This window comes from Papaver somniferum, chromosome 1 (assembly GCF_003573695.1).
Source record: "Papaver somniferum cultivar HN1 chromosome 1, ASM357369v1, whole genome shotgun sequence".
Taxonomy (NCBI): domain Eukaryota; kingdom Viridiplantae; phylum Streptophyta; class Magnoliopsida; order Ranunculales; family Papaveraceae; genus Papaver; species Papaver somniferum.
The window spans coordinates 49,838,547-49,852,131 of NC_039358.1; the positions used below are offsets into that span (position 1 = coordinate 49,838,547).

A 13,585-nucleotide genomic window follows, 5' to 3' on the forward strand; every position below is an offset into this window, starting at 1 on the left:
CCATCGATCTGTATCAGTTCTCCTTTTTCTGTCCTCTTCTTCTTCTTCATATTCATCTGCTTATCAGTCAACTGCAACAGACAGTACTTTTTATGATTTGAGATTTTTGTTTCTAAGTTGCCTTCTATATATACACACCTCCACCTCTTTAGTATTGTTGTTACTAAAGTGCCCCGGTTTTTTTGGACACTTGCAGATTATAACATACCCCTTCCGCGAATAAACAATTCCCACTGACCACTTCCCAAACTAAGGGACACACGTGGCAGTAATTTGTTCATGTAAGAAGACGTTACAGACCTCTATTTTATGATGCGACTAGAAAAGAATGGGAAAAAGCTTTCATTAAGAGAAAAAAGAAAAGCACTGATTAAGATTTATTCAACAATTTATCTTACAATCAAAGCAAACTTACATTAATGATTACGGTGAAACATTGCCGGTCGACATTGTCACTTCTGTACTAAACAGGCTAGAATCACCAGCAGTATAAGAGTTTAATGAGACAGGATATAGGTCTAGCGGCTCAGATATTATGCCGGTTTGTTCTTCATGGTTTTGCTTATGTCGATAAGGATTTGGCACCGGAGCTGATAATTTAACTCTTAACAAACTCTCGAGTTCCATAGCAACTTGTTTCATTGTAGGCCTATCATCACCTTTCACATTAAGGCATCTATTTGCAAGGTTAGAAACTGCAAGGACCTCCTCGTGCTTTCCTTCAGTTGCCACTCGAGCCTCAAGAACTTCGAATATATCCTTCTCTTCTTTCAACGAATGAAAATACATTGCAATGTTCATTCTTTTATCTGGCCTAGCCAAAGAAATGACTCTTTCTCCTGTTAAGAGTTCTACAAGTACAACACCAAAACTATAAACGTCACTTTTACCTGTCAACTGGCCAGACTGGTGGTATTCAGGATCCAAATATCCCAAGGTCCCTTGAATGATTGTATCTATTTCAGCTAAATCCAGAGGATTCAACCTCGATGCTCCAAAATCTGCAACTTTTGCAGTGTAGTTATCATCTAATAGTATATTGGCAGTTTTAATATCTCTATGAATGATGGGTATAGCTGCAGCAGAGTGTAGGTAAGAAAGTGCTCCAGCAGTTTCCGTAGCAATCGTTAACCGACTTTCCCAAGAAAGAGATGATGTAGGTACCCCATTCTTAGAATGGATATGGTCAGAGAGAGTTCCATTTGAAACATACTCGTAAACAATCAGCGGAACTTCGGTTTCTAAGCAACATCCCAAGATCTTCACAACGTTCCGATGGTTAACTTGAGTTAAGATAACAAGCTCGTTAATAAATTCTTCAATTTGACTATCCTTAACTATTGTTGATTTCTTAATTGCCACGGTTCGGTTATCTGATAATGTTCCCTTGTAAACTATACCATGTCCTCCACGACCCAAGACTAATTCTTCATTGTAGTTTCTGGTTGCTAATTTAAGTTCTTCTACGGTGAAGATTTTTGCTGATGATTCAACACCATTTTCATGTGACGATATTTGTTGTTTTAACAACAATCCACCATTCTTTTGAAAGAACTTCTCTTTAAGTTTTATGGAGTTTCTTTTCTTCATACTCAAGTATAACCAAGAACTTGCAAGAATTAGAAACATGAAGCCTAAACCAACACCTGCATCAACATTTATATATATAATCTCTTAGCAACGAATTTAACGCAACAAGTAATCTCAGTAATATTGATAGCAGTGAGACCTACTTACCAAGATAAATTTGTAAGACCGGAGCATTTTGGTTGTCCTGAATGCAGCCACTCCCACCTTTTCTGCCGTCGCCATGACTACCCTTTGGACAAGAACAGGTGTAGCTACCAACGGCGTTTGTGCAAACCTCCAAACAGGGATTGGTGTTTGGATCCTTGCATTCGTTCACATCTGTGCAACAAAAAACATAGATTTATATACATGATAAATAATTAGTTGCGTGCGTGAATGAATGATATCATAGAAGAAAGATCGAATAACTTGCAATGTTTACATACCTTGGCATCCAGGACTTAGGTAAGGGTTTCCGTTGTAACCTTCATTGCAAGTGCAAAGATACCCAGGGTTGTTATTAGAATTGTTGCAATGACTATTTTCTTGGCACACGTAGCTCGATAAGTCCTTTTGTGCTTCTTCACAAGTCTTATTCCCAATTGCCCAGTCAAGAACAAGAGGGATATCTTTCCCTTTGCTAACAAAATTATAACCGTCTAAAATATCAGAGGATTGAAATGTATACTGATTTTGCTGACCTATAAATGCATAGTTGCAAGGATCAAAAGACCAAGTAATGGACTGGTTACTCAGTATCGAGTTCCTCATCACCTGTATTTGAAACCTCTTAAGCCCTTTGGGTAAAGTACTTTCGCAACACCCTTTATTACCTGTGCAAGTTCCATTTACCACACTTTCTTTACTATCACATGTTGAAATACACTGGGACGTATAATCTTTTACGTCAGGACCTCTTAGAGTCGAAAACACATTACACCCGATCGTAAAGAACATGTTCTTTGTATATGATACTGTAAATGGAGTCCGACTGAAATTCATCCAAGATACAGATTGATCCAAGGTCAACCCACCAGATGCGTTGTAACATAAGCTCGATGGGATGTTTTTTATTCGAATTTCGGTTTTCGAAATATCTATGACTTCAACATTACCTCTATCTAGGAAGGGTTTAGGAGGATTAAAAGAAGTATTACAGGTGATGCTATAATCAAACACAAATCCATCAAAGGAGCACCCAACATTAATCCCATTACGACGTATTCCAAATGGATAAGGAATCGAAATATTACCGCATTTTGCTTCACAACCAGCTTTTGCCTTAAAGAATGGACCCTCTAATGTTGGTGGTGATGCTGCTTCCCCTGCTAGAGTTAGCCATGAAAGCTGCAAAAAGTATAAGAACAGTTGCAGAAACATAATTTACGGGTATATGGGTAGATCACTAGATCTCCTTGTTTCTTTTGGATATACGTGTATTCATGAATATTCTGAATTAGGAGTATACAAAGTTAATACAGATAGGACGTCTAAGTTTTGGTTGTTCTTCTCTTGCCAGTTGCTGAATTATTTTTATTTTTGCTGAATTATTGTTATCGACTTTTTGATTGGACAGTTGAAAATGCCAATTAATGTTGGACAGTAGGATGTAGTGATAATACAGTGGCTAGTTGATATTGTTGACCAGCTAAATGAAGCCTTTCCAAAGTTGTAGATAATTTTCGTAGTGCTAAGAATCATATATTCAACATATCGGCTTGTTCCTTGTCATGCATATTATAATATCTAGCCAGTACCTACTACCCAGCTCATGAAGATGCATGAACCAATTGTTCAATGTCTTTAGTCCACAGAAATTGTCAACTTGCAAGCAAGGTGGGTCAAAGATAAGATTCAAACGATTTCCATATTCGTATGTAAATGGCAAGTTGCTTTTTTTCTAATCGTTATATGGCAAGTTGCTTGTACTCTTATATTAGAAATATAAGATATCTTCCCAAACCAGATAATATGTGCATGATTATGGACGCATTAGTCGAATTTATGCGATGATAACGATCTTTTATGGAATTGATGGATACGCTGTGCAGCTTGCAATTCGTTGGCCAAGGGATATAACCGGGTTGAATAATCATTTTTGTTTGCTACTCATATTGTCAAAGATATTTATTGATTAGGTGCCTTCTTCCCCTTTGTCAACTCTCCAGTTTGAGAAAGTTGAAAGTCAAATTCTCATCCCTTCAATAATTGCTAGCCTCATATAAATAATCAAACTCTTATTTTGTGTAAATGTAGAACTTTCTTCAAAGATCAAATATTAGAAGGAAACATTAAGTGAACTGATCTTCTATCTTAGTTCTTAAACATGAAACTTCCATTCTTATTCTTCTTGCAGTTCACTTTGTTAATCCTAACATCATCAGCATCAACTCCATTACCACAGACAAAGCCTGGTTGTGATGCAAAATGTGGCAACCTTACAATACCATACCCGTTTGGTATTGGTCCGAACGAGAATGGCTGTTCACTTACGGGAGCTGGATTACTTCCTTACAACATCACTTGTGATACCACATATAATCCTCCAAAACCCTTCTTACGAATATTGGCCTTGATCGTCATGTTGAAGTGATACGTATATCAGAAACTGAAGTTCGTGTCAAGAACTGGCCTTCTACAATGTGTTATCAATACAAAACTGGTCTACTTGCCTTAAATGAAGCTATAGGTTGGATGGACTTCAGTAAAACTGCATTTTCAGTTTCATATACTAAGAACAGATATTTTGGTCTGGGTTGTTATGCATTGGCCGGCATTTTAGAAGCCAATCTTAACTTTACAACAAGTTGTAGTACAATATGTAAAACTTCGGCCAATATTATAGATGGGTCTTGTTCTGGAAGTGGATGTTGTCAAACATTATTACCCAAAGGTGTAAAGAAATTTCTAGTAATGGTTGATTCGATGAATACAACATCAGATTCTTTATCTTTTGATCCTTGTAGCTATTCGTTTGTAGGCGAGTCCAAGGAGTATACGTTTAGTGCTTCAGATTTGAATGGTACAAGTTTTCATGGTAAAGCGAAAGATATACTGGTTGTTCTTGATTGGGCAATTGGAATAAAACATGTGAAGAAGCCCAAAAAGATTCGTCTAGTTTCGCGTGCCAGAAAAATAGTATTTGTAATAACTCAGACAAGGTGCCAGGATATCTTTGTACTTGCAACAGAGGTTTTTAAGGGAATCCTTATCTCAGTCCAGGATGCCAATGTATGAAATCATTAACAAGTGATCTCCTTTTAGTTTTTCATTTTTGATTTTGATTTCATTCACCAATTTATAGCTGGACGAGTTTAGCTAAGGTAAAAAGTCGGCATTAAATTTTAATATGTTTATGCCAAATATCTGACGACAATGCTATTTGGCTTCCTAATCTCCATCTCCCTACAATCTTAACCCCACATTAGGGGAATGGTGAACTCCGCCTGAACCTGAATGCGGATTTCGATATGGATGTGAGACTTAGACTATAGGGAGGTGGAGAATAGGGAGCCAACTAGCATTTCAGAATCTCTAATTTGTGTCATGTTAATATAAGTTTATTTTCAAGTTTTTAAATATTTATATGCAAAATGATTTTTCTTGATGAATCTTCCCAATTCAAAACCAAAACCTACACCGCGAGTTATTGTTTATAGAATTTTAGAATAATGGCCACCTAAATGCAAGATTGCTAATTGGGGTACCGAATTTCTTTGGGGTGTGCCAATATACAAGCAATTGTCTTTGGGTTGGTACACCCACAAGAAAATTGGTACCCCACTAGTAGCTTTTCCTAAATGTGGTGTTATGCGGATTTAACTAGAGAGCTATCTTTTAAATAATCATTTAACCTTTCGGTCGCAATATATAATTATATTAACATGTGTTTATTTCGTCTATGGGGAGGATAAATAGATGTAAATGAGTGTGAGGATCAAAACAACAATCCTTGTGAAGGAATTTGCACAAATACCATAGGAAGCTACAAGTGTTCTTGTCCGGAAGGAGTCGTGGTGATGGGAGGAAAGATGGAACTGGATGCATCCGCGGTAACAAAGAATTTCCGATATTAAAAGTAACACTTGGTATGTTGTATGACTTATCGAGCATTTGCTATTTTTTACTTAATGTTGAGCTTATATACAGAGTATGACTTAGTGACCTAATATCTGATATTGTTGATGCAGGTACTGGATTCTGGTTCTTATTTATAATCGTTGCTAGTTCTTTGTTATACTTGAAGATAAGGAAAAGACAGTTGAGGAAACTTAAAACAGGAGTTTTTTCAACAAAATGGTGGGTTATTTTAAAACAACAAATTTCATCCTATGAAGGTGGCGCGGAGGCTATAAAAATATTTACGGCTGAAGAATTGGAAGTGGCAACAAAAAACTACAATGATAAACTGATCCTTGGTAAAGGAGGTTTTGGAACAGTTTATTTGGGAACTTTGTCAGACAAACGTAAAGTTGCCATTAAGAAGTCAAAAGTAATTGATGAGAGCCAAAAATTGAACAATTCATCAACGATCTTGTTATTTTGGCTCAGGTTAATCATAGAAATGTGGTGAAGGTTTTAGGGTGCTGCTTAGAGACCGAAGTTCCTTTGCTTGTTTACGAATATATTTCTAATGGGACTCTCTTCCAACACATCCATAACAAGGCGGTTGGAAAATCCTCATCATCTCTTTCTTGGAAAAGTCGTTTGAGGATTGCAACTGAAAGTGCAGGAGCGCTTGCATATTTGCACTCAGCAACTTCTATAGCCATTATTCATAGGGATATTAAGTCTGCCAATATACTTCTAGATGAAAATTGCATTGCAAAAGTATCGGATTTCGGAGCATCAAGGTTGAATACACTAGGCCAAACACAAATAGATACACTAGTGCAAGGTACATTGGGGTATTTAGATCCAGATTACTTTCATACTAGCCAATTGACAGATAAAAGTGATGTTTATAGTTTCGGTGTGGTTCTTGTCAAACTTTTAACGGGAGAAAAAACCTTTTCACCTAATCGAACCCAAGAACATAGGAGCCTTGCTTCATTTTTCCTTAATGCTGTGGAGACAAATGATGCCTTCAAGCTTATACAAGCTCAAGTAGAAAATGAAGGGAATCGCGAACATGTCATAGAATTTGCGGAGCTTGCAAAGAGATGCCTCAACATAATGGGTGGAGAAAGACCTACGATGAAACAAGTCGCTGCAGAGCTACAAAGTTTGATCAAGTCAGTAATACACCCATCTGGACTTCATAATCAACATAAACGTGAAATAATTCCCAACTTGTTTGTCGATGAGCCTACAGACCTTTACTCTGTACCAATAAGCTCTTACACCTCGGGTGATTCTGGTCTACACAGCTCGGACAAAGATGAGTTCGTGTCAACAAACATATTGCGATAATTTTACAGGTAGGCAGTGTAATTTCCATATAGTCTAGTCAGTATTGTTTACACTCTTCTTACATGAATTTGTTATCTTTTCTGTTTATGTTACACACGGGTCTGTATTGTTGTTGCCAGTTTATCTATTTGTCTATTGGTGTATAAATACACCAACTCTGCGTGTCTGTAAACTGTGAAGAGATATTTTCCTTTTCAATACCAATGTCGGTTTGGTATTAGAGCACTGCTCTCGATCCAAATTTGTTCTTCCGCTATTACTAAAAATTTTCTGATTCAATTTTAATTCAATCAATCAATCAATCTTTTTCTCTTATTCTTCAATTGAATCAGAATCTTATCAATCAATAATCATATCTCTTCAAAGCAATTTTGTTTTGTTTCATCAACTTATTTCAATATTTTTTTTTTTCAATTTCAGATCTAATAATGGAAACTAGATCCATTTATAAAAATGCCTTTCAATCAACTTTCTAATATTATTCAATTGGAACTCACAGAAAAAAATTATCTTACCTGGAAATCTCTTCTACTTGCTTTATTCACAAAATTTCGTGTTGCAGATTATGTTGATGGATCTAGAGAATGCCCTTCCAAATACACATCACGTCATAATGAGAACAATAATCATGTTAATCCATCATATACTATGTGGCCAGATGAAGATTCTACACTGATTTTGCTCATCAATTCCACTATTTCCGACGTTGTAATTCCCTACTTTGTTGGAACTCATACTTCTCATGAATTGTGGACAAAAATTGAAGGAAGATTCTCTCAAGTTTCTTCTACTCATGCAATTCAACTCAGAACAAAACCTCAGTCAATTAAATTAGGTAATGATTCTATCACCAATTATCTTAATGAAATCCGAAAGGTTGTTGATGCTCGTGCCGCTGCTGGATGTGTTATTACTAATAGTGAAATGGTGGTTACTATTTATCTGGTTTGTATAGCGCCCCCAAAGCTAGCAGCTGATTAATCCAAAAGATGAACTATAAAAAAAAGGCACTATGAATCTAAAACATCTAATTAAACAATAAGAAAGAAGTTCTAAACAAAGTTTAACCCGAACCTAAACCCTCTCTGAAATAAATACAAGAACTCCTCTCAAGTGATCCATATTTAATAGTGAGTTGATTTACAAACAGAATATGAACACAAAATAAACATTTGCGGAAGCTAACCAACTAGCGAAACCAACTCCTCGAAGCTTTCCTTGCAACGTACACATCTTGATCTATCTCTGAAACTGAAAGTGAGAATTGGGTGAGAACATCATCCCGAAGGGTGGCCAGTAGATATAATAACTAACTTTCAAGTAATCACTAGAATGATTTAAAGACAATGCAGGTTTTGCTAAAACCCGTTAAAACACGGAAAACAGATAAAGCATATATTAAGATAATAAGTTGTACGGAAATATAAAGTTCTACCAACCAATCTTGCGGCACAGATTCACAACAGAAATAATACTTAAGCGACGTATTCCTGCGGAGTAGTAAGGTGTGACTCTTGCGGATTCACTAATGATCATTAAAGCACCCTGAGGTTTTCGGCCCCGTAGTCAGATAAGATTGGTACCTTACCAGTACCTCAATGTACGCGCACTCTACATAACATGTATCCAAAGAGATATAATGGTGTTAACGTTATAGCCGACGGAAGAACCTATTCACAGAGTGCTCAGTCAGTCCACTTTTAAGTTCAACAATCAGATTCTCAACATCATTCTCTCCAAACACCAAAACATAATATAATAACTTTTGAAAGTAATTTTAAAGAAACAGTAAACATCTATGTATGAGACATGAGTTGCCCGGACAATAAAATTAATAATAATCAACTTGAACATGTTACCAAGCCTAATAGTTGTGCGTAAATTCTAAACTTTGGGACACAAATCTCATACCAATCAAAGGGAAACCTTCTCCCTTTCATGCTAACAATAAGTAAAAAATGTAACCGCTTTCCATTCAATGGAAAGAATCACTTTTGAAAAATAAGTAAATACTCCCAAAACACGGATATTAGTTGTTTCTAAAGATCCAAGCCCATCCCAAAATGTAAAAGAAAATTAGTTTGTATCACACACAAATAATACATGCATACACATATCATATAGTAACAAAGATATGCATGAATTTCACAAAAGATAGATTTGTAAAACCATAATGAATACAAGAGAGTTCGTTATCAATTCCCACCTCTTTTGATGACAAGCTTCGCCTACCTCGAGATCCATAATCCACTGGTTCATCCTTTGGATCGATCATTGTTAATACAAACAAATTTTTGATCACACAAGCACTTTAAAGATTAGCCAAAAGGCTCATACAAGTAGGGCTATTCATGGTCGGTTTTGGTTCGGTTTCTAGCCAAACCAAAACCGAAACCAATACTATTGGTTTCTAAAAATCTAAATCAAACCAATCCATTAACCATTGGTTCGGTTTCCAAATGGTTTCGGTTTGTCCCAGTGGTTTTTGGTTAACCAATAATTATGTCAAACCAAAAAAAAAACACAAATTTACAGATAAAAAAATTGTAGTTGCCGATAGTATTGGTTTACACAAATTTACAGACAAAAAAATAAATAAAAAAATATCAAGAATAGTTAAAGCTTACTCTAATTCTAGAGATCAAAAGAAGATATATAATATATCTTAATTTAGTTATTGACAAATAAAAAAGAAGGAAGACGGGAAGAAAAAAGTCGAGTAGCAGCGGCTGTAGTTGGGGGTGGAGAAGGGAGACGACTGAGAGAAGGAGAAAGAGAAAGAGGGAGAGTATCATAATGAAATATTAGATTTAGGGTTTCTATTTATCCTCTAAATCAATGGGTAGAATCTAATACTTGTAAATCAACGGTAGAAACTAAGTTTAAAAATTAATCGGTTTTTCAATGGTTTTTTGTTCGGTTTTAGAGGTCAAACTAAACCAAAACCAACACTATCGGTTTTCCACTTTATACACCGTAACCAATCCATTAGTAAATGGTTCGGTTTGGTTTCTTCCTAATTGGTCTGGTTTGGTCCGGTTCCAGCGGAAAACTGAAACCATGTTCAGCCCTACATACAAGGCTCATAACATAACCTCATACAAATCTCTAGTTATAAGCTAAGTGAACTATCTAATGGTACTATGCCCATTTATGGTTCTACACCTTTTTAGTATCTATCTTTAGCATATCTAAAGTTTACCGATTCAATTAGGTTGGTTTTATAGTTCAATAGGTAAGTCTAATGAATATCTACAACTTTGTAAAAAGAACCAAAGGATAATTAAGACCATAAAGGGTCTAAAACATTAAACTAAGAATACACGGAACTAAGCCCAAGCCCATGAGCTTGATTCGGCACGACCCACTAGTTCGGCCAATTACACAAGGCCTGGCCCAAGTGGGTCAACCAACGGTCAAAAACTGTCGAATGAGTCATCTAACGGTCAACGTCTAAGTCCAGTCAAAGGTCAATTCAACGGTAAACACGTCAAGGTCAGGTTAAGTCTAAAGTCAAAAGTCTGGTCCTGGTCAAATGGTCAACTGAGTCAAACTGGTTCGATTCAGTTTAATAGGATTAACTCGACTCAGTCAAATTGACTGAATCAGACAAAGGGTTAAGTCAGCTAAGCCGACTAAAATCCAACCAAGGTTGAATGCAACTGGCCAAGGCCATTGCACAGGCCAAAGACCCAGCTGCACCATCATGGTGCGACACCTAACCTGCCAAGACTAAAAAGATGCAACACAACAAGCCAAAATTCAAAACAACTTCTACTCCTTTAACAATTCAGTTCAATCTAAGCAACATCTAAAACCCCCATTACAACACTAACATAATCAAATCAGACGAACTTCATAATTCTAAACTTTAACTACAACTCCCAAAAGCATCTATTTAGTTATATCACATGCTCAACCAAACTTCAACAATTGTAACTGAACCATGACTTGTTTCTACTTCAGTTCAGCTTAACACAGTTACAATCTTCACCGCATCAATTACAAATCCTGCAACAAACATTTCCATTCAAAGAACATCTTTACATTCATTCCTACAATTCATACCACCAGACCCAATTGTATCTTGACCTCAAAACTCCATCCTTCATGGTAATGTCCTTACAATAATACTACTCCCTGCAACACCACTGCCACTATATACCTCCATTGCCATACTATTGATTCTACAATAATCTCATTAAGCTCTTCTTTAATCCTAATTTCAGTAACCAGTCCATTCTACTCACTGTCATTTCCAGCTACAATAACCAACATCTCACTGCTCTTCTTACCAGCCTTGAATAGAGACATTGACACTTACTGAACATCCACCTGATCCATGACTTGGCCACCTTCCTTGCTCTACCAAATCAATTGTCTATAACTACTACAAAACCCAACTCTATTCGGCACCATCATCTTTCAGTCATTGAGCTAACCACCAGTATTGATCTATGAATCACCAACCATTCTGCATAATGATCCACTAACAACTTCTTCATGTTCTTAACTAACAGCACCAGCTCCAACAGAAATAACACAACCAGTACCACTACCTTTAGCTAAGACCACCACCATCTGCCCATACTCAACTGCAACACTGCACTTCGTTCTTCTTGATTTGAAACAAACCCATTTATATTTAATCAAATCTCATCAATAACATTCCTATGGTATCACTTTATTCTTAACCCAACTTCAGAATACTCTTCAAAACTCTAATTTTATAACCTGAGTTCAATCACCACCATTCAATTCATCTTCTTTATTTGAACTTCCCAACTCATGAACCCTAATTTTCATCTTCAATTCAATAAAACCCTAACCCGTAACTCAAATTCCTAAAAAACTCAAAATTAAACCTTATACAATCCTTTATACCCTAATTAACAACAAACCCATGAAATAGACTACCAAACCAAACTCAATTTCGTAAAGAAATCAATTAAAATAGAAACCCTAAATTACCCTTCTTTTGATTCTTCACTGGAACAACTTCAGAACTTCAATTTAACCTTAACCCATGTTTCTTCATCTACTCGTAGCTCTTTCCTTCACCTTTTAAGTATTCAAACCAATAAACAAATCTACAAACCCTAACCTCAATCTACAGCAACAACCAATTCTTCTCCCCCGATCCAATTCAAACACAGAACCAACATCTTTGCCTCGGATTCATCTTACTAACACGTTTCTATGAATTATCCTATGATAACAAACTCAATCCTTCGAATTGAGATCGACAGATAAAAGAAAGAGAAAGAACAGGAAGAAGAAGAACGGAGAAGAAAGAAGAAGAAAGAGAAAGAAGAAAAGAGAAATGAGTTTCTCTTCGACACGCGTAGGAGATAAGGCGAACGATTTTTACTAAGGCACCCAAGAAAATGGATAAGGTAAGCCCCAGTCGGTTTAAGGCAAAATTACCATTTTGCCCTTCATACTAATTTGATGATATCTTCTTCGTCTGGCATCCGCATGACACGTTCGCGTAGTCCATCTCGCATAACTTTTCGATCTCTATCCGAACATACTAGTTTTATCTCTATATCGTTGTTAGATGAATTCCTATTAGGTAATGTTCATATCTAATTAGTCGAATCATTAGCGGCTAAGTCTTCTCTTGATCATCGCTAGACCAGTCAAATAGCGTTGACGAGCTTGAGGGTCTTTACATTTTGAATTCTTCATATGATTATTTTGCTACATCTATTCGCATTAGATATCCACTTGTTAGTTCTGTTGAATTGCACAATCTTCTTCTTGGTGAAGAAATTGTTCTTAATTCTAAGTCTGTTTCTATAATCACTGACTCTGAGAACAAAGCATTTATATCTCAATTTAGACCTCAATATTCATACATACCATCTTATCCTGCAACCAAAGTTGGTCATAGTGTCAATTACAGGGGAAGTGTTAGAGCATAGCTCGGTTGAACCCACCAAGCGTTTGTATGTCAAGTTTGGTTGTCATATTTTAGTGAACCAAAACTCATTTAAAGAGTCGCTTGATTATTTACTAGAGTCATCTTCGTATAGGTTAGCTTGAAAGTATGAGGATATGAGACATTACAAGTATTACGTGAAAACTTGAAGAATGTGAAGAAGTAAGGAGCTACAACGACGACATCATCCTTCCGCTTGAGGTTAGTATTATTTGACTTGAACTGTTTCATTCCCTAACGTATATTTCAAGTCGTGCATATTGAAAACATAACTGTGAAGCTGTGAATGATTATACTCTAGTTAGACATAGTATTAAGGAATTACAATACGAAGTATAACGTCTATCTTTTGAACTTTGTATATAAGACATCGACATAATCGTATGAATGCTATTGTGATTATGTATGGGTACGGATAAAGATTTCGTCCTAGGAAACAATGTTTTACATTCGTTTAAAGGAAGTAAATTCATAAACTTGTTTTGTGAATCGAAAGGGAAATCTCTAGGCTGATTGGTATTGTTATTCATTGCAAATCTTTTGAATTACCAATATGTGTGTTTAGTATAACCGCTCATAACTTGTTTATGTATCTTGGTAAAACTATTCATAAGGCCTGACTTTTGTATTGGTATGACTTTTATTAGTGAAACCGATCTT

At 36.2% G+C, this 13,585-nt stretch overlaps 1 protein-coding gene and 1 pseudogene across 1 annotated transcript; one reads left to right on the plus strand and one right to left on the minus strand.

Annotated features, from left to right (window-relative positions):
- Positions 1-345: 345 nt before the first annotated feature.
- On the minus strand, positions 346-3,191 carry LOC113286178 (wall-associated receptor kinase 2-like). Its single transcript, XM_026534869.1, has 3 exons — positions 2,016-3,191; positions 1,738-1,908; positions 346-1,646 (listed from the first exon to the last, which is right to left on the minus strand). The coding sequence occupies exons 1-3, from the start codon at positions 2,947-2,949 to the stop codon at positions 424-426; spliced, it is 2,328 nt and encodes a 775-aa protein (XP_026390654.1). The 5' UTR covers positions 2,950-3,191; the 3' UTR covers positions 346-423.
- Positions 3,192-3,895: 704 nt separating this feature from the next.
- On the plus strand, positions 3,896-6,981 carry LOC113306162 (annotated as a pseudogene).
- The last annotated feature ends 6,604 nt before the right edge of the window (positions 6,982-13,585 follow it).

Bases quoted from the DNA above. Each gene is read 5' to 3' on its own strand.
- LOC113286178 (XM_026534869.1), bottom strand. From the start codon at position 2,949: ATGTTTCTGCAACTGTTCTTATACTTTTTGCAGCTTTCATGGCTAACT. The intron at 1,909-2,015 runs GTATGTAAACAT...TTTGTTGCACAG, and splicing joins CCTAAGTCCTGGATGCCAAG to ATGTGAACGAATGCAAGGAT. The intron at 1,647-1,737 runs GTAAGTAGGTCT...ATGTTGATGCAG, and splicing joins GGTCTTACAAATTTATCTTG to GTGTTGGTTTAGGCTTCATG.